The sequence below is a fragment of the Xenopus tropicalis genome, chromosome 1 (genome assembly GCF_000004195.4).
Source record: "Xenopus tropicalis strain Nigerian chromosome 1, UCB_Xtro_10.0, whole genome shotgun sequence".
NCBI lineage: Eukaryota > Metazoa > Chordata > Amphibia > Anura > Pipidae > Xenopus > Xenopus tropicalis.
In genome coordinates this window covers 196,705,250-196,727,564 of record NC_030677.2, presented here as the reverse complement: position 1 = coordinate 196,727,564, position 22,315 = coordinate 196,705,250, and the positions used below count along the sequence as shown (strand labels likewise).

The following is a 22,315-nucleotide window of genomic DNA, read 5'->3' as shown; positions in this document are numbered from 1 at the left end:
AAGGGCATTTTAGTCCAAACATTAATATTGGTTCTAATTTCCTTAATGATAGCATGGTAATTGATAGAAGTCCAGTCCTTATAACTGGCCGTCAATAGAATACCTAGGTAAGTTTATTTACAGTCCAGGGGGGAAAGAAATTTGTCTTTTAAGGCTAGCACAGTAGGGTGAGGGAGGCTAATGTTGGGTGCACTTCATTTGTAATTTATTTTAAAACCCCTTAGTAGGCTATAACGGTCTATTTCTCGTATGGCTGGGTAACGTGGTGGTAGGTTGAGTAAGAATAAAGAGCGGATCGTCAGCATAGGCACAAATTTTGCAATGGGAAGTTCCTGCCTTGATGCCCTGAATGTTTGGATTGTTTCGGATAGTTGAGAGAAGGGGTTCTAATGCCCCTACTGGGGCATGATCTGGCCATGTAATGGAGCCTATTGTTTCCTTTTGGGTACTATCTAGTGCTTTGTGAGATAAATATATAGTCGATTCTGTTATATGTGTCATGGCTATGTGAATAGAAGGAGCCATTTTTATCTTGGGGATGGAGAGTTCTCCGGCTATCTAGTAGTTGAAGCCAATGTAGTTCTTGTTTAAGCCTTTTAATTTGTTTAAATGGGAGGGATGATGTTCCAGAGGAGCAGTCTAGTTTGGGTTCTAGTGGGGTGTTGAAATGCCCCCCTACTATTACCATCCCTTCCACAAACAGGAGCAGCAAATCATGGATCTTATTCATGATATCAGTCTGCTCTGTGTCAGGTAGGTAGATTGAGGCAAATGTGTACGTAAGGGAGTTCAGTTTCCCTTTGAGAAATGTGTCGTTTCCCTGAGGGTCCATTTTGGCAGCTCTAATCTCTAATTGTAGGTTATTAGTGGGGACAATGGCTGTGCCTCTGACTTTTGTAAATTGTGGGGGGCTGTGTATGATCGTGGAATCATATTTGTCATAGCATTTCGGTATCTGATTGGTCTTGTAATGTGTCTCCTGGATCAGCGCAACCTGTATCTTTTTAGCTTTGAATTCTTGCAACAAGGCTGTCCTTTCCATCCATTTGCATTGATCGTGTAGTTGTGGGTGAGAGTTTGGGTTTGGGATAAGGCATTATAGATTGTTCCTTCCACCTGGGGGGAGATATAAGAAGGTCAGGAGAGAAGGGGGGAAAGGAAAAATGGGATATGTACTTTGGGTGGAGCGGGAGTAAGAAATATAATAACTGGGGGGAAATGAAACCACTAGAGAAACTGGTATGAGCCGTTTAATCTACACTCGTGGTATAGGGGTAAACTCCTTTGGGTTTCAAATTCCAAAAATGATTAACATTAAATTATTCAAGATTTTCAAAATAGGTGTATTCAGTTAAACATACACATATTATACTGTATCCTGTGTTTATGGTTCAGCGCAGGAAGCAAAGTAGGTTGGGGGCCAGTTTAAGAAAGTACCGTATATACTTGAGTATAAGCCGATCCGAATATAAGCCGCGGTACCTAATTTTACCTAAGAAAACTGGAAAAACGTATTGACTCGAGTATAAGCCCCTCAATGGTGCAGCATGAAAAACATCCATATACCTGTATACAAAATCTTTAATCCCATAAGTAAATATGGCATTTCTGTATTCTTTAAAAAATACCAAATTGCACCAAATTGCAAGCAGCAGATAAAATAGAATTGCTCTTCACTTCACTGCATGGAGGTTGGAGGTCCGTAATTCATAGGACTACTAATTTTTAAAGAAAAGCTCCATTTATTCAGGCTATGGATTTTCCAGCAAACAGCGCTCAACTACTGTATTGCATGTAGTTTGCGTGCAATTACCGTATATACCTGAGTATAGGCCGATGGTTACTTTTAAAGCACATTTTTAGGGCTGAAAAATTCGGCTTATACTCGAGTATATACGGTATATAGAGGAGGGAGGGAAGGAAGGAAGGGGGGAGAAAGTTAGGACTGAGCTTCCTATAAGGTTTGGGAACCTTCAGTATAAGGAGGAATAGGATAACTATATACATTTCCATACTGGGGGCAGATACACACCCTGGGATTTCCAGATTATTTTATCATGAGCGATGGGAAATGTCCCATTCCGTTATGAGACTTAGCTATATTTAGGTAGGAAGCAGGCAAGTCGTATGGGTTATACTCTCGGCTGTGTTAAAGGTTTCCCGAGTGTCGCTTGTCTCGGGGGAACACTGGGCGAGAGAGCTGGGGATTGGGTGTCGCTTCCCCCACTGTCTGGATGGAGTCGCATCTCTCCTGGGAAGCGGGGTGGGGGGTACCTCGGGCGTTTGGGTCGGGAGACCTTCTTCCGGTGCCCCTAGAATATAGTTGGGCCATTCTGTGATGCCTGGAACAGGTATGTCCAGTTGTTGGCAGAATTGTGCTGTTGCCATGGGATACCGTGGGGCAAAAGCCTTACCGCCTTTATGTGCTAGTAGTGCAAAACTCCATTTATATGATATGCTGCACTCCCCCAGTTCTCCTAACGTGTCTCTCACACTCACTTACTCTTGTTTTAGTGCCACAGTCTCTGTGTATATTGTATGATTAAGGTCAGTGCCCAAAGTCTGCAAATGGGATTTGCGCGGCATTAGTGACAGTATATTAAACATGTCTTCCAGGTTTGCACTTCCCCCTGAGGCTGTGCCTGAGACCGCTTGTGGCTCTGGGCTAATGTCAGGCCCAACGGACCACGAGGCTCCTCCACCATGTTGTCTCCGTCCGGCGGTTCTGGTGTCTCTTGTGAGCGGGGAAAGAACTGTTTCATGCCGCCCGGAAGAGGTAAGTCCTTATGCCCGGAGTAGTTGGCAGATGAAATGTGCTTGTTGTGCTTCCCCATCTTGCCAGGAATCCCACAATCCGCTTTTTATCTGTAACACGAAGCTCAGTACAAGTACGTCCCACTTCCGCGCCATGCAGCCACTCCCCCTGATTGGCTCCTTTTTTTTTGCTGCTTCTCCAGTAAAATTGACCAATCAAGGATCAGGTGTGGGCAGGGCTGGGAAGATATTACAAACTGAAGGCAGTGCAGAAATGGAGACAGATATGAAGGATCTGCAGCTGTAACCTTTACCTAAGAACCAACTGTGAACTTTTTATCCCACTCCCACAGGTACTATACTGTATCCTCCCACAGGTACTATACTGTATCCTCCCACTCCCACAGGTACTATACTGTATCCCCCACTCCCACAGGTACTATACTGTATCCTCCCACGGGTACTATACTGTATCCTCCCACTCCCACAGGTACTATACTGCATCCTCCCACTCCCACAGGTACTATACTGTATCCTCCCACTCCCACAGGTACTATACTGTATCCTTCCACTCCCACAGGTACTATACTGTATTCCCCACTCCCACAGGTACTATACTGTATCCTCCCACACCCACAGGTACTATACTGTATCCTCCCACTGGTACTATAATATATCCTCATCCCACTCCCACAGGTACTATACTGTATCATCATGCCACTCCCACAGGTACTATACTGTATCCTCCCACTCCCACAGGTACTATAATGTATCCTCATCCCACTTCCACAGGTACTATACTTTATCATCATGCCACTCCCACAGGTACTATACTGTATCCTCCCACTCCCACAGGTACTATACTGTATTCCCCACTCCCACAGGTACTATACTGTATCCTCCCACACCCACAGGTACTATAATGTATCCTCATCCCACTCCCACAGGTACTATACTGTATCATCATGCCACTCCCACAGGTACTATACTGTATACTCCCACAGGTACTATATTTTTCCTCCCACAGGTACTATACTTTAATCCTCCCACTCCCACAGGTACTATACTGTATCCCCTACTCCCACAGGTACTATACTGTATCCTCCCACAGCCACAGGTACTATACTGTATCCCCCACTCCCACAGGTACTATACTGTATCCTCCCACTCCCACAGGTACTTTACTGTATCCTCCCACTCCCACAGGTACTATACTGTATCCTCCCACTCCCACACACTGCGCCTCACTGTATATAATGTGCCAGGTTTGTACCTACAGACTCACTGTATATAATGTGCCGGGTTTGTACCTACAGACTCACTGTATATAATGTGCCGGGTTTGTACCTACAGACTCACTGTATATAATGTGCCGGGTTTGTACCTACAGACGCACTGTATATAATGTGCCGGGTTTGTACCCACAGACTCACTGTATATAATGTGCCGGGTTTGTACCTACAGACTCACTGTATATAATGTGCCGGGTTTGTACCTACAGACTCACTGTATATAATGTGCCGGGTTTGTACCTACAGACTCACTGTATATAATGTGCCGGGTTTGTACCCACAGACTCACTGTATATAATGTGCTGGGTTTGTACCTACAGACTCACTGTATATAATGTGCCGGGTTTGTACCTACAGACTCACTGTATAAAATTTGCCGGGTTTGTACCCACAGACTCACTGTATATAATGTGCCGGGTTTGTACCCACAGACTCACTGTATATAATGTGCCGGGTTTGTACCTACAGACTCACTGTATATAATGTGCCGGGTTTGTACCTACAGACTCACTGTATATAATGTGCCGGGTTTGTACCTATAGACTCACTGTATATAATGTGCCGGGTTTGTACCCACAGACTCACTGTATATAATGTGCTGGGTTTGTACCTACAGACTCACTGTATATAATGTGCCGGGTTTGTACCTACAGACTCACTGTATAAAATTTGCCGGGTTTGTACCCACAGACTCACTGTATATAATGTGCCGGGTTTGTACCCACAGACTCACTGTATATAATGTGCCGGGTTTGTACCTACAGACTCACTGTATATAATGTGCCGGGTTTGTACCCACAGACTCACTGTATATAATGTGCTGGGTTTGTACCCACAGACTCACTGTATATAATGTGCTGGGTTTGTACCTACAGACTCACTGTATATAATGTGCCGGGTTTGTACCTACAGACTCACTGTATAAAATTTGCCGGGTTTGTACCCACAGACTCACTGTATATAATGTGCTGGGTTTGTACCCACAGACTCACTGTATATAATGTGCCGGGTTTGTACCTACAGACTCACTGTATATAATGTGCCGGGTTTGTACCTACAGACTCACTGTATATAATGTGCCTGGTGTGTCAGTACCCACTGCCTATCTTGTTATAAGACAAACTAAAATAAAATGAAGCCAACTGATCCCAAACACAAATGGATAGAGAACCCCTCACAGAAGTGCATGTATCCTAAGCATTTAAGGGTGAATAAAGCACCTCCACCCGCACTTTTGCTCAGTATCCCTGGGAGTCAGTGGGAACCCCAAGAGATAGCATGGATGTTCTTTTTTACATCACCAGCAAATCCCCTAAGGCCCCCATTAGCTTTAGGCCAGTCTGTGTAGGGCCCATCTTTAGCCTTCCCAAACAACCCTCCGCCTATGACTGCCCCTCCTGCGCTTTATCTTTTGCAAAATGTGAAATTGTTATTTTGTGTTTTCCATCTGTCGAATGGGACCTTTTTCTCACATTTTTCTCATCTCACAGCCCCTCCCCCTCGCCGAGTATGAAAGTCACCGGCCGACTCGATTGGATAAACACACTAGAAGGTGGACTTACCCTTTAACAGCGATACAGCACATCCACAAGGTAAACAATTGGCCAAATTCTCCACAAAATATTCAGCAAATACTGAACCAATTGTTGAACTATAATTTTAATATTCAGGTATTTTTGTATAAAATGAACCTACAGTTTGCCCAAAACTCAAATCCTTGCCCTGATATTTATGGGATACTTTTTATTTCTAAATGACACTGTTACACAGCAAATAATTCCCTCTGCCATTTAACCTTTTTTTATTCTTGAACCAACAAATGTATTTTATACTGCCATCTAGTGGTACCAAATGAGATTACATTGAATACTGACCGGGTTGGCTGGGTATCGGGCTGAGAACCACTAATTATTGTTAAAACTTTGAGTTTAAACTAGGGATGCAGCGAATCCCAGATTCGGTTGGGGATTCTGGCCGAATCCAGCCTTTTTTTGATGGATTTGGTTTTAGCCGAATCCACGGTCCCGGCCGAACTGAATCAGAACCCGAATTAGCATAAATTGGCATATGCTAATTAGCATTCGGAAAGGGTTAAAATTTAGGGGGGAAATTTTTAGACAGGTGCTCAGCGCGCGGCAACTCTTAACCCTTCCTAATTAGCATATGCTAATTTAGATTCTGATTCGGTTCGGGATTCGCTAGAATCCATTAGGGCGGGTTCGGCAGAACACAAAAAAGTGGGTTCGGTGCATCCGTAGTTTAAATGGACGTTGCTTTTGTTTCACTTGAAACTGGTTGAATGTTGGGATTAACTTCCCCTTTAAAATGTGTGAAATAAAAAGCAGTGAGGGGAATTAACTTCCCCTTGAAAATGTGTGAAATAAAAACCAGTGAGGGGGATTAATTTCCCCTTGAAAATGTGTGAAATAGAAACCAGTGAGGGGGATTAACTTACCCTTGAAAATGTGTGAAATAAAAACCAGTGAGGGGGTTAACTTCCCCTTGAAAATGTGTGAAATAAAAACCAGTGAGGGGGATTAACTTCCCCTTTAAAATGTGTGATGGACAGGCTGTCACTGACTAGTCTGCTCCTCTGTTATTCTAAGGCTTCATAGGTCTCAGTTGCCCTCGACAGATCAAACCTGACAATTTTTTTTTCTAGCAAAAAAAATTAACTAAATGTTAATAAATCAAGAATTATGGGCGTTATTTTCGAAAAATCGTTGGATCCAACAGGGAAATCAAACCTGCCTGGTTGATATCTGGCCAATTGTAGGGCAGATGTTGGTTGGGTAGGCCTGTTGAGAGAGCCCATACACAGGCAGATAAGCTGCCGAATTGCTCTTAAATCTGCCCGTGTATGGCCGCCTTAATTTGTCTGACGGAACAACTGTGCCAAGGGCAGAATGCCACTAAATAGGGGGCAATTCCATGTAAAGAACTATCACTAAACAACCTAAACAGATTGGAAAGTGATTGGTCATTGGCCAGATATCTGTCAGATGGTTTAGGGCTCCATTGTCCATTCATATCCCACTATAAGGATTATGGGCCATAAATGATTGGATTAGCCAGATTGGTCAAATTGGGCATAGATTGCTCCATGTATGTTTAGTAGTAGCAATAGCTGTCTGGTTGCCAAGAGGGGCTGGAAGATGTAACCCTAATATCTTTCTATTTAACAGCTAGTGTGAGGGGCCCCACAAAGCCTGGGCCCAAGTAAGCACCTACACGCGCACATTCCCTAAACGTAGAACTAAATCTCCCATCAGACCCACTTGCTTTGTCTTCCCTCCAGATTCTCTGTCCTTTGATTTTGTGGTTATTGTGGCTCCTGGGGGGGGCAGGGAATTAAACTTTGAAATTATTTTCGTTGGTTGATCTTGTCCTGCTGTCTCTAACTTACCCTGCTGTTTCCATCTTTCCCTACTGTCTCCATCTTTCCCTACTGTCTCCATCTTGCCCTACTGTCTCCATATTGTCCTACTGTCTCCATCTTGCTCTACTGTCTCCATCTTGCCCTACAGTCTCCATCTTGCCCTACTGTCTCCATCTTGCTCTACTGTCTCCATCTTGTCCTACTGTCTCCATCTTGCCCTACAGTCTCCATCTTGCCCTACTGTCTCCATCTTGCCCTACAGTCTCCATCTTGTCCTACTGTGTCCATCTTGTCCTACTGTCTCCATCTTGCCCTACTGTCTCCATCTTGTCCTCCACTGTCTCCATCTTGTCCTCCATCTTGCCCCCTGCTGGGGCAATTAACCTCCCACCCCCCAGAAAGGTCATATCACCCCATTCCCGAATAAGCCGCACAGTTTGACACCTCATTAATGGGTCGACGACAAACAGTGGTTAATTGCCCCCCTGCTGGGGCCATTAACCACCCACCCCTCAGAAAAGTCATAGCACCCCATTCCCGAATAAGCCCCCTGCTGGGGCAATTAACCGCCCACCCCTCAGAAAAGTCATAGCACCCCATTCCCGAATAAGCCGCATGGTTTGAAACCTCACTCATGGGTCTACGACAAATGGTGGTTAATTTCCCCCTGCTGGGGGCAATTAACTGCCCACCCCTCAGAAAAGTCATAGCACCCCATTCCCGAATAGGCCGCATGATCTGACACCTCACTCATAGGTCTACGACAAACGGTGGTTAATTGCCCCCTGCTGGGGCAATTAACTGCCCACCCCTCAGAAAAGTCAAAGCACCCCATTCCCGAATAAGCCGCACGGTTTGACACCTCATTCATTCATGGGTCTACGACAAACAGTGGTTAATTGCCCCCTGCTGGGGCAATTAACTGCCCACCCCTCAGAAAAATCACAGCACCCCATTCCCGAATGAGCTGCACAGTTTCACACCTCATTCATGGGTCTATGACAAACGGTTGTTAATTGCCCCCCTGCTGGGGCAATTAACCGCCCCCCCTCAGAAAAGTCATAGCACCCCATTCCCGATTAGGCCACATGATTTGACACCTCACTCATGGGTCTACGACAAATGGTGGTTAATTGCCACCTGCTGGGGGCAATTAACCGCCCACCCCTCAGAAAAGTCATTGCACCACCCCATTCACGAATAAGCCGCATGGTTTGACACCTCACTCATGGGTCTACGACAAACGGTGGTTAAATGCCACCCCTCAGAAAAGTCAATTGTCTTCTGGGGCAATTAACCGCCCACCCGTCAGAAAAGTCTTAGCACCCCATTCCCGAATAAGCCGCACGATTTGACACCTCATTCATTCATGGGTCTACGACAAACAGTGGTTAATTGCCCCCCTGCTGGGGCAATTAACTGCCCACCCCTCAGAAAAGTCATAGCACCCCTTTCTCGAATAGGCCGCATGATTTGACACCTCAATCATGGGGCTACGACAAACGGTGGTTAATTGCCCCCTGCTGGGGCAATTAACCGCTCACCCCTCAGAAAAGTCATAGCACCCCATTCCCGAATAGGCCACACAATTTGACACCTCATTCATGGGTCTACGACAAACGGTGGTTAATTGCCCCCTTCAGGGGCAATTAACTGCCCACCCCTCAGAAAAGTAATAGCACCCCATTCCCGAATAAGCCGCACGGTTTTACACCTCATTCATGGGTCTACAACAAACGGTGGTTAATTGCCCCCTGCTGGTTACGCGCCGAACTTTTGCCCTGCTGGGGCAATTAACCGGCCACCCCTCAGAAAAGTCATAGCACCCCAATTCCGAATAAGCCGCACGGTTTGACACCTCATTCATGGGTCTACGACAAACAATGGTTAATTGCCCCTGCTGGGGCAATCAACCGCCCACCCCTCAGAAAAGTCAAAGCACCCCATTCCCGAATAAGCCGCATTGTTTGACACCTCATTCATGGGTCTACGACAAACGATGGTTTATTGCCCCTGCTGGGGCAATAAACTGCCCACCCCTCAGAAAAGTCATAACACCCCATTCCAGAATAAGCCGCACGGTTTGACACCTCATTCATGGGTCTACGACAAACGGCGGTTAATTGCCCCCTGCTAGGGCAATTAATCTCCCACCCCTCAGAAAAGTCATAGCACCCCATTCCCGAATAAGCCGCACGGTTTGACACCTCATTCATGGGTCTACGACAAACGGTAGTTAATTGCCCCTGCTGGAGCAATTAATCTCCCACCCCTCAGAAAAGTCATAGTACCCCATTCCCGAATAAGCCGCACGGTTTGACACCTCATTCATGGGTCTACGACAAACGGTGGTTAATTGCCCCTGCTGGAGCAATTAACCGCCCACCCCTCAAAAAAGTCATAGCACCCCATTCCCGAATAAGCCGCACGGTTTGACACCTTATTCATGGGTCTACGACAAACGGTGGTTTATTGCATCTCCTGGGGCAATTAATATCCCACCCCTCAGAAAAGTCACAGCACCCCATTCCCGAATAAGCCACACGGTTTGACACCTCATTCATGGGTCTACGACAAACGGTGGTTAATTGCCCCTGCTGGGGCAATTAACCGCCCACCCCTCAGAAAAGTCATAGCGCCCCATTCCCTAATAAGCCGCATGGTTTGACACCTCATTCATGGGTCTACGACAAACGGTGATTAATTGCCCCCTGCTGGGCAATTAATCTCCCACCCCTCAGAAAAGTCACAGCACCCCATTCCCGAATAAACCGCATGGTTTGACACCTCATTCATGGGTCTACGACAAACGGTGGTAATTAACTGCCCACCTCTCAGAAAAGTCATAGTTATTCCCGAATAAGCCACATGGTTTGAAACCTCATTCATGGGTCTACGACAAACTAGTTATTCGCCAAAATCCCCATTATAAGTCAATGGGGCAAATTTGGGGACCTGTCTTGCCCCAGGGTAAAACGTATACCCTTGTGTGGGGTATCTTCTGACACAGGTTGCAAACCTCTTCAAATGTGGTAAATTTCACGTTTCTAAAAATATCCCTCTTTGCGCTACAATCCGTCAAAGTTTGCCTCCATGTTAAGTCAATGGGATTTTTGGCCCGGTTAATTGCCCCCTGCGGGGGCAACTAACCGCCCACCCTTCAGATCAGCCATTGCACCCCATTCCCGAATAAGCCGCACGGTTTGACACCTCATTCATGGGTCTACGACAAACTAGTTATTTGCCAAATCCCCATTATAAGTAAATGGGGCAAATTTGGGGACCTCTCTTGCCCCGGGGGTAAAACTTATACCCTTGTGCGGGGTATCTTCTGACACAGGTTGCAAACCTCTTCAAATGTGGTAAATTTCACGTTTCTAATCATGGGTGTACGACAAACGGTGCGGGACTAGTTACGCACCAAACTTTTGTACGGAAGAATAATAATAATAATAAGAAAAATAAGCCTGTGAGATAACAATAGGGATGCTTTGCTTCACAAGCCCCACTAATAACTTGCTGTAACCATACCCGGAGCACTTTTTTTTTTTTACAGATATTTGCACTTTTAAACTGCTATTAACAGGCAACCAGCAATTCAGCAACCCTAGGGTTAACTGACCACAACTTTTTTTGAAGTCACCACAATTTATTTGACTGCGACTTTTTTGACACAACTGCAATTTTTTTTTATTTCACTGACTTTTTAAAATGCCTGTGGGACTCAGTCCCTATCTGTATGAATACGAGCTGAGCAGCAGAACAATTCGCCCTGTAATAACCTTTCAGGCTGCATCATAACAAACAAACAGAACATTGTGATGTCACAATGGGCAGCGAAGTTTGTGCAGCTTCCCTGCCAAGCGAGTGTCAGAGCTGAGCTGGTTGGGTTGCAGGGCAGATCCCCTGGGAGCTGCTCTGTCCTAATCAGCTGTTTTTGCCTCCTTAAAGCCACTTTAACACCTTTAGGCTTTAAGCCTTTACCATCGAATTGCTTCGGCGCATCCTCGCTCGGCTCCATATCTGTAAGTCAGCCAATTGGTTTTATCATTCAGATATATAGAGGGAATAGGGTGTGAGCCTGGGGCTGTAGGCCTGGAATGGGCCGTCTGTGTAACTATAGATATTCCAACGTGTCAAACACACGACTGTGACTTTTTTCTTGATGCAACGGCGATTTATTTGACAAGACTGTGACTATTTTGATAGGAACTTTTATATATATATATATATATATATATATATATATATATATATATATATATATATATAATATAGTAATAGGTTTTACAGTGCCACAAAGTAGTGTAGGAGTTTATAGTCTGTAGGATAAATCAGAGGCATAAGTGTATAAGTATAAAAGTTAGTACAGGTATAGGATCCCTTATAGAGAAACCTGTTATCCAGAAAGTAAGATATAATTACCCCTTATTGGGGGCAGAACAGCCCTATTGGGTTTATTTCATGGTTAAATGATTCCCTTTTCTCTGTAATAATAAAACAGTACCTGTACTTGATCCCAACTAAGATATAATTACCCCTTATTGGGGGCAGAACAGCCCTATTGGGTTTATTTCATGGTTAAATGATTCCTTTTTCTCTGTAATAATAAAACAGTACCTGTACTTGATCCCAACTAAGATATAATTACCCCTTATTGGGGGCAGAACAGCCCTATTGGGTTTATTTCATGGTTAAATGATTCCCTTTTCTCTGTAATAATAAAACAGTACCTGTACTTGATCCCAACTAAGATATAATTACCCCTTATTGGGGGCAGGACAGCCCTATTGGGTTTATTTCATGGTTAAATGATTCCCTTTTCTCTGTAATAATAAAACAGTACCTGTACTTGATCCCAACTAAGATATAATTACCCCTTATTGGGGGCAGAACAGCCCTATTGGGTTTATTTCATGGTTAAATGATTCCCTTTTCTCTGTAATAATAAAACAGTACCTGTACTTGATCCCAACTAAGATATAATTACCCCTTATTGGGGGCAGAACAGCCCTATTGGGTTTATTTCATGGTTAAATGATTCCTTTTTCTCTGTAATAATAAAACAGTACCTGTACTTGATCCCAACTAAGATATAATTACCCCTTATTGGGGGCAGAACAGCCCTATTGGGTTTATTTCATGGTTAAATGATTCCCTTTTCTCTGTAATAATAAAACAGTACCTGTACTTGATCCCAACTAAGATATAATTACCCCTTATTGGGGGCAGAACAGCCCTATTGGGTTTATTTCATGGTTAAATGATTCCCTTTTCTCTGTAATAATAAAACAGTACCTGTACTTGATCCCAACTAAGATATAATTACCCCTTATTGGGGGCAGAACAGCCCTATTGGGTTTATTTCATGGTTAAATGATTCCCTTTTCTCTGTAATAATAAAACAGTACCTGTACTTGATCCCAACTAAGATATAATTACCCCTTATTGGGGGCAGAACAGCCCTATTGGGTTTATTTCATGGTTAAATGATTCCCTTTTCTCTGTAATAATAAAACAGTACCTGTACTTGATCCCAACTAAGATATAATTACCCCTTATTGGGGGCAGAACAGCCCTATTGGGTTTATTTCATGGTTAAATGATTCCCTTTTCTCTGTAATAATAAAACAGTACCTGTACTTGATCCCAACTAAGATATAATTACCCCTTATTGGGGGCAGAACAGCCCTATTGGGTTTATTTCATGGTTAAATGATTCCCTTTTCTCTGTAATAATAAAACAGTACCTGTACTTGATCCCAACTAAGATATTATTACCTCCTATTGGGTTTATTTCATGTTTTAATGATTTTTTTAGCAGACTTAAGGTATGGAGATCCAAATCCAAAACCTCAGGCCCTAAGCATTCTGGATAACAGGTCCCATGCCTGTATGTTCTTGTATTTAGATTGAAAGCTCCATGGGGCAGGCACTGATAGGAATGATGCACTGACAATTAAAAATAAACACACAATTGCATAGAATTAACAATAATCTCTGGTTCCTTTCTATTTTAGCATAAACTCAAATAAAATCTCTATTTTCTGTTACAGGAGCTGCAGCATGGGTGACCGAATGCGAAAAATATTTACCAACTTTTTTAAACTTAAAAATAAGGTAAGGCCCCAATGTCTTCCTCTGGTATTGACTTTAGTGTCCCACTTACTGGGATGAGTTGGGAAGGACTGGGACTGACTGGGATGAGTTGGGAAGGACTGGGACTGACTGGGAGGAGCTGCTCATGTATATTGGACACTGTTAGGGGGGTGCATTATTTATTTATCATTATATTATTATAACATATGGGTTTCAATGAGTCCTGTGCCTGTGTCACAAGTAGGGTTGTCACCTCACCCCTTATAAAATACCAGTCACATATTGATACGACATCATGCATGGCTAATTAGCAATTCATTTAGATGCATGCTGCAGACTGAACTGATTTATATGTAGCCATGCAGCATGTATCTAACTTAATTGCTTATTAGGCATGCAGGATGTGGGTTCAATATGTGACTGATATTAAAGGGTTAAGGTGGCAACCCTAGCCATAAGTGACATCAACAAGCAATAATTATACCCGCTGACATCACTGAGCTCTGTTTTTAAGGCTATATGTGTATTTATCTATATATTTATATTTGGAGGTTTTATTTTTTTAATGGTGTTTGTGAAAATCTTTCCCCCCCACAGGAACCTAAAAGCAGAAGTGTCTTTTCTATTCCTCTGCAAAAGACAGAGACAGACATCTCATCTGCTTCGAACCTGAAAGCTGAAAAACCTGCAGGTATTTGAATTTGAGGGATCGGCTGCGTTACTTTGTTGTTTTGTCCTTAGTCGCAGCTCACAGGGTTAACGAAACACACAGCCTTCTTATATGCACAAGTAATATGGAACCCAAGGTTATATTATAGCAATGGGGAACAAGTTGGTAGAACTGAAGGGGGTGCTTATGGGGGATCATGTAACAGCATTCAGTCATTTACCAATTTGGCAAATATCCCTAAAACCTAGAGACCAACCTCTACTTGTACTAAAGCAGGAGAAACCATTAGCACTCCATATAAATGCCCTCCCTCACACATGATTATTTAAGGATCTAGTCCTCCTCCTATGGTGAAAAGTCTATAGACTTCTTCCACATTCTCCTGATTTCATAGGTCTACTGCTCGGCTTGGCCTCCTGATTAACCAATCAGAGCAGCCAGGCAGTATTAGAAAGTGATTGTATTTGTTTCTGTATCATCTCAATGTATTTTAATCTATATTTTCCACTATAGAAGCAAGCGCGAAGAAAGGAATACTTCGACGCCTCTGCAAATCAATTAGGAACCTCTGTCAATGTAAAAAGAAGGTAAGGTGGAACGTTCCACCATCTCTCTCTGAGTTTAGGCTTGAGTGTCACTGGCTGTTGGTTCATGTTCTCTCTCAGCAGCACATGGAAAGAATGTTCTCTCAGCTATGTTGGGTTACTATAGGCTGTAGTGCTTCTTAAATGTGCGTCCAACCTAGCGGAGAAGGTGGAGCATATTCTGCATATTTAGGCTCGTCTCCCCTTTTTGACCAATATAGTATTTGTACATTTGTATCCTGTTTTAAGGTGTTTCATTTAGGCCACAGGATTTTGAGATTAGTTATTGTATTGTAAATGTTCTGCCTGAAGCACCGCCCCTAATATATTTGGCTTAAAGAGACACTGACACCAGAAATGAAACTTTTTTTTTATTTCTATCATAACACTGTCTTTGCAGGAGCTTTATAATTTTGCTATAAAAGTATTTCCTGATACTTTTACATTCCCTATCTGATCCCCCATGTTCCTCTATGAGGGGGCTGCCATATTTGTGCAGCAGTAGGCTGTTAGCATTAGAAGCTATAACTGACAGGCTGAGAAGGGACAGTTAGGTTGGCAAAACAGTCGGGTTTAGGAACTTCAAGTGACAATTACTTACATAAGCAGCCCTACCAGGGAAAAATGATCAACATGACCTATAGGTTACTTTTTATGTAGATTCATAATTTACAAAGTATTTTTTTTGTGTCAGTATCACTTTAAGGGCAGTGGCGTAACTAGTTGCCACCCCTAAAAAATCTTGCCTTCCCGCCCCTGCCCATGACCTCTGCCCACTGGGCACAGTAAAACAGGGCTTTATTTTATGCGCTGCGCTAGCATTTGTATATATTACACAAAAAGGTGCTGGTGCTACAGGCAAGTAACATTCAGTGCAATGCAAGCTCCCCTGTCTCATTGGGGCGGCTTTAGTACTAACAATGCTACGGCCTTGACTTTCCTGGCAGAGAAATATCTCCTGAATTTTCAGCATCAGTTTCTGATTCATTCTTTGCCTTTTAATCATGAGTTTATCATTTGGCTTTCTATAGAAATGTTCAGAAATTGTGCAGGAAGTAAGCAACACAGAGATGATCCTCGAGGAAAAGGAGCTACTGAAGGAGAAACCAATTGAGATCCTTACAGGTACAGAACCAAGGACATATATGCCCAATAAACCCACAGAGACCCCCATATAACTAAAAAGGTGACTTTTTAAAAAATAATTTTATATTTTTAATCTTTCCAGAGTCTCCAAGTATTCCTCGTGATCCTTCCTCAGATTTTGGAAATACTTTGATTCCAAAGAGAGAGAAGGATGATGAAGAGATGCCGCAGAATGTTGAAGTGATTCCTGACGTGGAGGATATTGCTCAGAATGTTCCCGCAAAGGATGAGAAATCTGCGAGCTTATATTTAAGCTGTGTGGAACCACTGAATTACTACACTGATCCAAGTTCTCATTATGCTAGTGCAAGTGATCACTATACTGATCCGCATTCCGAGTTCACTGCTCAAAGTTCCAAATATACTGATGCAAGTGATTACTTCTCTGATAAGAGTTTATCTCCTTCTAAGCTGGAACTGGTGAGATTTTGTTAGATTTGGGTTTATAGGGTATTGTGTATAAATGCAGTAAAAGAATATACTATAAGAATGATTATGGCACATAATATCCTTTATAGAGATATACATAAGATTAGACTACACTGTATGGTATCATTAGCCCAAGTGAGACTGAATTAATGGTGTTTCATCTCCTTCTCTAGGCTAGAAATTGTTACTGTGAAATAATCAGAGAGATTGATAGGGCACTAAACCACGTAAAGGTGGACGCAAGGTAGGATATTGGGTTTCTATTTTGATACTGAGGTTGTTATGGTAAAATAGAAAAGCCTTTACTACATCTTAGATACAAAAACCCAACGCGTTTCATCCTCACAGGGAGGGGCCTTCGTCAGGGGCACATGCATTAAGAAAATAGATGCGGGCCTGTATCTAAGATGTAATAAAGATTTGTTCTATCTTTCTATCTTCTGGTTTGCCTGACACACACAGGTCAACCATAAAGTAACTGAGATTATATTTCATTCTTGTTTTCTCTCAGGAATCAGACAACTATGGCTGATTTCAAACTACAATGTGAACTGGGTGCTGGTGCTTTTGGCCAGGTGAGTTACTGGCCCCCTAGATATGGGGTGGGGGGTTATTGGAACAAAGGCATAATAATGGGGGTCTCTCTCTTATTTCAGGTATATCGGGCACAACACAGAGAAACCAGGAGAATTGTAGCCATCAAGACTCAACCAAAGGCTGCAGTCAAAACTATATTTAAATATAGAAGGTCAGTTAAATGGGGAAACCGCAAACAATAAGTATTTGTGTGTATAGTCTGGAACATTCCTACAGGCAGATGTTTTATATCTGTTCCAGAAGATATACAGATTCCATTATTGATATAATATTCTCTCATAAAGTGCCATTGGCTTATTTTTAACAGATTTATTTAAACTTAAATTGTAAATCTGCCACCCTGAGGTGATTTTCATAATCACAATTTTTCCTTTTACTTGTTGAGATGTATCATAAAAAACAACACTTTGCATAGAAAACCATTCTTTCTAACGACTGCCATGACGCAATTGAGTCAGTAGGGATCTGATCTTCAGAACTGATGATTGTTTATAAATACACAAGGAAAAAAACCACAATTGTATTAAAAAAAATCCACTGATTGATAAGTTGTTGGGATATTGATAGTTATGCCCCTAATTAATTATTACTATAGGGATTTAGTAGGATTGGCTAATTATAAATATGCAACAAGTACCTCCCATTGGTCAAAGTGAAATGATTTCACCCTAAACCTTAGAACCAACCAAAGGGCCTGATTAGTGTATTTGGGCACAGGGTGGGTGATGGTGCCACTATATTCTGTGCTTGCACTTGTATACGTGTTATAGTGCCATTAGTATAAATGGGCGTTACATTCACTACATTCATGGTGCAGATGTCCCACCTATGTCATTTTCTTCTATAAACGTTTCATGGCTTTATTTTGCAGCATTCTTCTGGAGCAGCGCATCCTTCTTATGGCAAAGCAAAAGCAGAATCCTTTTGTTGTCGGTTTATTCTCCTCCTTCATAACCAGACAACATATCTGCTTCGCTATGGATTACGCTGAGGGAGGGGACTTGGAGTCCCAACTGAAACAAGGTGCCATATCGCTGGAGAGAACTACGTAAGTACTACTGGGCTTTTATAGAGGGTCACACAAGTGATAGCCTTATAGTAGCCATAACACTGCACATAAATAGTATTGTAATTACTGTCCAATCAATACAGTGAACATGGGCGGTTGCTTCTTTCCCTTTATCAAGCGAGGGCATATAGGAACATGTTATTGCCATGGTTGTGCTTTCATTACCATGAAACAAAGCAAAGGCTTAGTGAGGGCCTAGGCCCAACAATTGCTACCGGTTTTTACCCGTATAGATAAATACTCAATATTGCATTCATAAAAAGGTGACTTTTCTCTTTTTGACCCTTGTAGGTTCTTCTCCTCCTGCATTGTCCTCGGGCTGAAGTTCCTACATGAAAACAAGATTGTTCATAGGTAAGTGGAGCATTTCCTTTAGTCCTAGAAATGTCTGATATGGTAATTGGGCCGGCTAACAGTGTCTGTTCTCTCAATACAGAGATTTAAAGCCAGAAAACATCCTTCTGGATGGCCGAGGATATGCCAAAATAGCAGACTTTGGTCTTAGCATAGAAGGTAAGATGGCTGCGTACAATGACATTGGACATACGGGTTCATATTAGAACTTTATGTTCATACTTAATAGAGTTCATTATATTGTAGGCACTTTCTCAGGGTCCGCAGCATAGTGGCCCCACTAGATGGATAATGCAGGAGTATATTATCCAGCATTATTAGTATTGTTACAGTCATGTTTAAAGCCCCATAAAGACTCCAGTCACCATGCAGATACAAATTCACTAATGAGAGCCTGCCCTCAGATTCTTTGTTTCACGCCAACATGGCGGTGACGTTCCTCATTTTTTATAAAACCAATAGTTCAGGTTTCAAGTTAATCTTTATATTAGATAAATGATCTTTTAATCTCAACAAATCTACTAATGAAATGTTTCTGTTTGTATTCAAGGAATTGGCTACAGGGACGAGATCTGGGGCAACTGTGGAACTGTACCATATAAGGCTCCAGAAATTTTCACTGAGTTAAACTACACCAGATCGGTGGACTGGTGGGCTCTTGGAGTGATCCTGTACAGAATGGCTATTGGCGAGGTAAGTGCCCATTTATTAACTGAATCAGGGAATCACTGCTTGGCCTGAACATAATAGGAGCTCAGTTACTGCAACATTTTTTTACATTTATTACATTTAGCGTCCAACCTGGATGAAAGGTGGACTTATCTGTATAAGCCCCATTATAGTATCCCCTCTGTGTAGCTGAACCCCATCCACTCCCAGTACAGGTATGGGATCCCTTATCCGAAAACCTGTTATCGAGAAAGCTCCGAATTAAAGAATGCCCAGCTCCCATAGACTCCATTATAATCAAATAATTCAGAATTTTAAAACTGATTTCCTTTTTCTCTGTAATAATAAAACAGTACCTGTACTTGATCCCAACTAAGATATCATTACCCCTTATTGGGAGCAGAACAGCCCTATTGGGTTTATTTAATGATTAAATGATTCCCTTTTCTCTGTAATAATAAAACAGTACTTGTACTTGATCCCAACTAAGATATCATTACCCCTTATTGGGAGCAGAACAGCCCTATTGGGTTTATTTCATGGTTAAATGATTCCCTTTTCTCTGTAATAATAAAACAGTACCTGTACTTGATCCCAACTAAGATATAATTACCCCTTATTGGGGCAGAACAGCCCTATTGGGTTTATTTAATGGTTAAATGATTCCCTTTTCTCTTTAATAATAAAACAGTACCTGTACTTGATCCCAACTAAGATATAATTACCCCTTATTAGGGCAGAACAGCCCTATTGGGTTTATTTAATGGTTAAATGATTCCCCTTTTCTCTTTAATAGTAAAACAGTACCTGTACTTGATCCCAACTAAGATATAATTACCCCTTATTGGGGGCAGAACAGCCCTATTGGGTTTATTTCATGGTTAAATGATTCCCTTTTCTCTGTAATAATAAAACAGTACCTGTACTTGATCCCAACTAAGATAAAATTACACCTAATTGGTGCAGAACAGCCTTATTGGGTTTATTTAATGGTTAAATGATTCCCTTTTCTCTGTAAAAATAAAACAGTACCTGTACTTGATCCCAACTAAGATATAATTACCCCTTGTTGGGGGCAGAACAGCCCTATTGGGTTTATTTCATGGTTAAATGATTCCCTTTTCTCTATAATAATAAAACAGTACCTGTACTTGATCCCAACTAAGATATAATTACCCCTTATTGGGGGCAGAACAGCCCTATTGGGTTTATTTAATGGTTAAATGATTCCTTTTTCTCTGTAATAATAAAACAGTACCTGTACTTGATCCCAACTAAAATATAAATAATCCTTTTTTGATGCAAAACAATCCCATAGGGTTTAATTAATGTTTTATTGATTCTTTAGTAGACTTGAGGTATAGAAATCCAAATTACAGAATGACCCCTTATCCGGAATACCCTTGGTCCCAAGCATTCTGGATAACGGGTCCTATTCCTGTACTTAAGTCTAACCATTTACATTGCTCATCATGTTGGGGTTGGGTTTAATGGTGACTGAGCCTACAGCTTCATGTATAAAGTGCAGCATTACAGGACCGTACCCCATTACTGATATTGTTGCCATTTTTTTGTTTCATGCTTTTAAACCAAATATTTTTTTCTGTTTGTAGTTTCCTTTCGACGAAACAGACAAGCAGCTCCTGACGGCCCAAATTATACATACAGAGCCGAAAATTCCTCCAGATCTGCTTTTAAGTGTCAAGGTCACATTACAAGGGGTAAGTACCTGTTGGGATTTTGCAGCCTGCTGTTTGAATGTTTAATCCAGGGACAGGGTCGGACTGGGGGGTGCAGGGCCCACCGGGGCTACCACGTCCCCCACAGGGGCCCCTGCCGTTCACCTCTAACCCCCCTTCCCCCGCAGGGGCCCCCTGTCCGACGTCCTTCCCTGAACGCGCACATGTGAAACGCGTCAGGGGAGGACATCGGAGGTCAGATGAAGCGGCAATAGGGTCGGGCCTGGATCACTGGGGCCCACCGGGTATTTTCCCGGTGTCCCGGTAGCCCAGTCCAACCCTGTCCAGGGATCATTTACTGCCCCCTAATGTTAATGTAATCTTGCTCACATTGGCACTTCCATTTATAAACTTTGGGGCTTTATTTTTTACTGCGCACTCCAAAAATGCCAAATGTTTCTCATTGAGCAATTTCTTTTTGTACAATTTTTTCTCCCACACTGCCTATACGGTACCGGTTTCTGGCACACCCGCCTGCCTACATGAGTTTGCTTTATGCTCCTCAATATGATACATTTTTCTCTTTGCAGCTGCTGAAAAAAGATGCCAAACTTCGCCTCGGGTCACATAAAACAGACGCTAAAGAAGTCATGGAAAGCTCTTTATTCAGGGTATGTGAATATTTTACTCCTCCTAAGTGGCAGCCATTAACAGGGGGGTCTTTTTAGATCCACGAGTTCTATTCCCTGTGTGAGCTCTTGCGCACTTTCACAGGGCAGATACAGTATCACTTGGAATTGGATAGAATTTGTATATGTTAAATAACAGATAAATAGAACGAAATAGTGCTAATAAAGTATTCCTGCTGTTTTACAGGGATTTAACTGGGACGCCCTTCTGAGCCAAGAAATACAGGCGCCATTCACTCCTCAAATAAGTGTTCCAGAGCGAGTGGAGTTAGTACGCCTTCGCTTACCGGGCGCTGGTGTCCCACAACCCCACAGGACCCCATTGGAAGAGGCATTAGAACAGTTGAATTGTCCTGCTCTTCTGCCTTGAAAACCGGGTTCCTGTGAATTCTTTAGTCCAGGTAAGGAGTTTGCCTTTATAAAAATAAAAAGAAAAAATGGAACAAAGGGAGGGAGGGAGGGGGTGCATTATACACTTAGCATAAGGGGTCTTGGGAAACAGCTTGTTGGAGTTATCTTGGTGTCCTGCGGAGGTTGTATTTTCTCTTTAACTCTCCTCTCCCTCCTAATTCAGAGATCCCCAGCTGACTAACGATGACCCGATCTTCTCGGAGGAAGAAGACACGTTCAAAGCCAAATGTCTTCATTTCTATGAAGATGATTATATTTTTATATAAATGTTTATATTTATTTATTTTTTTACTATTTTGTAAAAAAATTTGTAAAAAAATTGAATTCTATTTTTCTATATAATTTGTAAAAAATTGAATTCTATTTTTCTATATAATTTGTAAAAAAAATTGAATTCTATTTTTCTATATAATTTGTAAAAAATTGAATTCTATTTTTCTATATAATTTGTAAAAAAATTTAATTCTATTTTTCTATATAATTTGTAAAAAATT

At 42.2% G+C, this 22,315-nt stretch overlaps 1 protein-coding gene across 2 annotated transcripts; it reads left to right on the top strand.

Annotated features, from left to right (window-relative positions):
• Positions 1–2,650: 2,650 nt before the first annotated feature.
• On the top strand, positions 2,651–22,084 carry LOC101730448 (serine/threonine-protein kinase N1). Of its 2 annotated transcripts, XM_031894432.1 has the most exons (18): positions 2,651–2,776; positions 5,537–5,638; positions 13,482–13,545; positions 14,122–14,215; positions 14,708–14,781; positions 15,810–15,903; positions 16,007–16,344; positions 16,527–16,597; positions 16,865–16,928; positions 17,010–17,101; positions 17,822–17,998; positions 18,311–18,373; positions 18,456–18,532; positions 18,924–19,066; positions 20,656–20,763; positions 21,312–21,392; positions 21,598–21,811; positions 21,985–22,084. In XM_031894432.1, the coding sequence occupies exons 3-17, from the start codon at positions 13,492–13,494 to the stop codon at positions 21,778–21,780; spliced, it is 1,713 nt and encodes a 570-aa protein (XP_031750292.1). In that variant the 5' UTR covers positions 2,651–2,776; positions 5,537–5,638; positions 13,482–13,491; the 3' UTR covers positions 21,781–21,811; positions 21,985–22,084. The 2 variants fall into 2 exon arrangements, with proteins under 2 accessions (XP_031750292.1, XP_031750288.1); XM_031894428.1 differs by lacking the exons at positions 2,651–2,776; positions 5,537–5,638 and adding an exon at positions 11,279–11,450.
• The last annotated feature ends 231 nt before the right edge of the window (positions 22,085–22,315 follow it).

Coding starts and splice junctions, on each gene's coding strand:
- LOC101730448 (XM_031894432.1), top strand. CDS start 13,492: ATGGGTGACCGAATGCGAAAAATATTTACCAACTTTTTTAAACTTAAA. Junction 16,598..16,864: donor CACGTAAAGGTGGACGCAAG/GTAGGATATTGG, acceptor GTTTTCTCTCAG/GAATCAGACAACTATGGCTG. Junction 16,929..17,009: donor GTGCTGGTGCTTTTGGCCAG/GTGAGTTACTGG, acceptor CTCTTATTTCAG/GTATATCGGGCACAACACAG.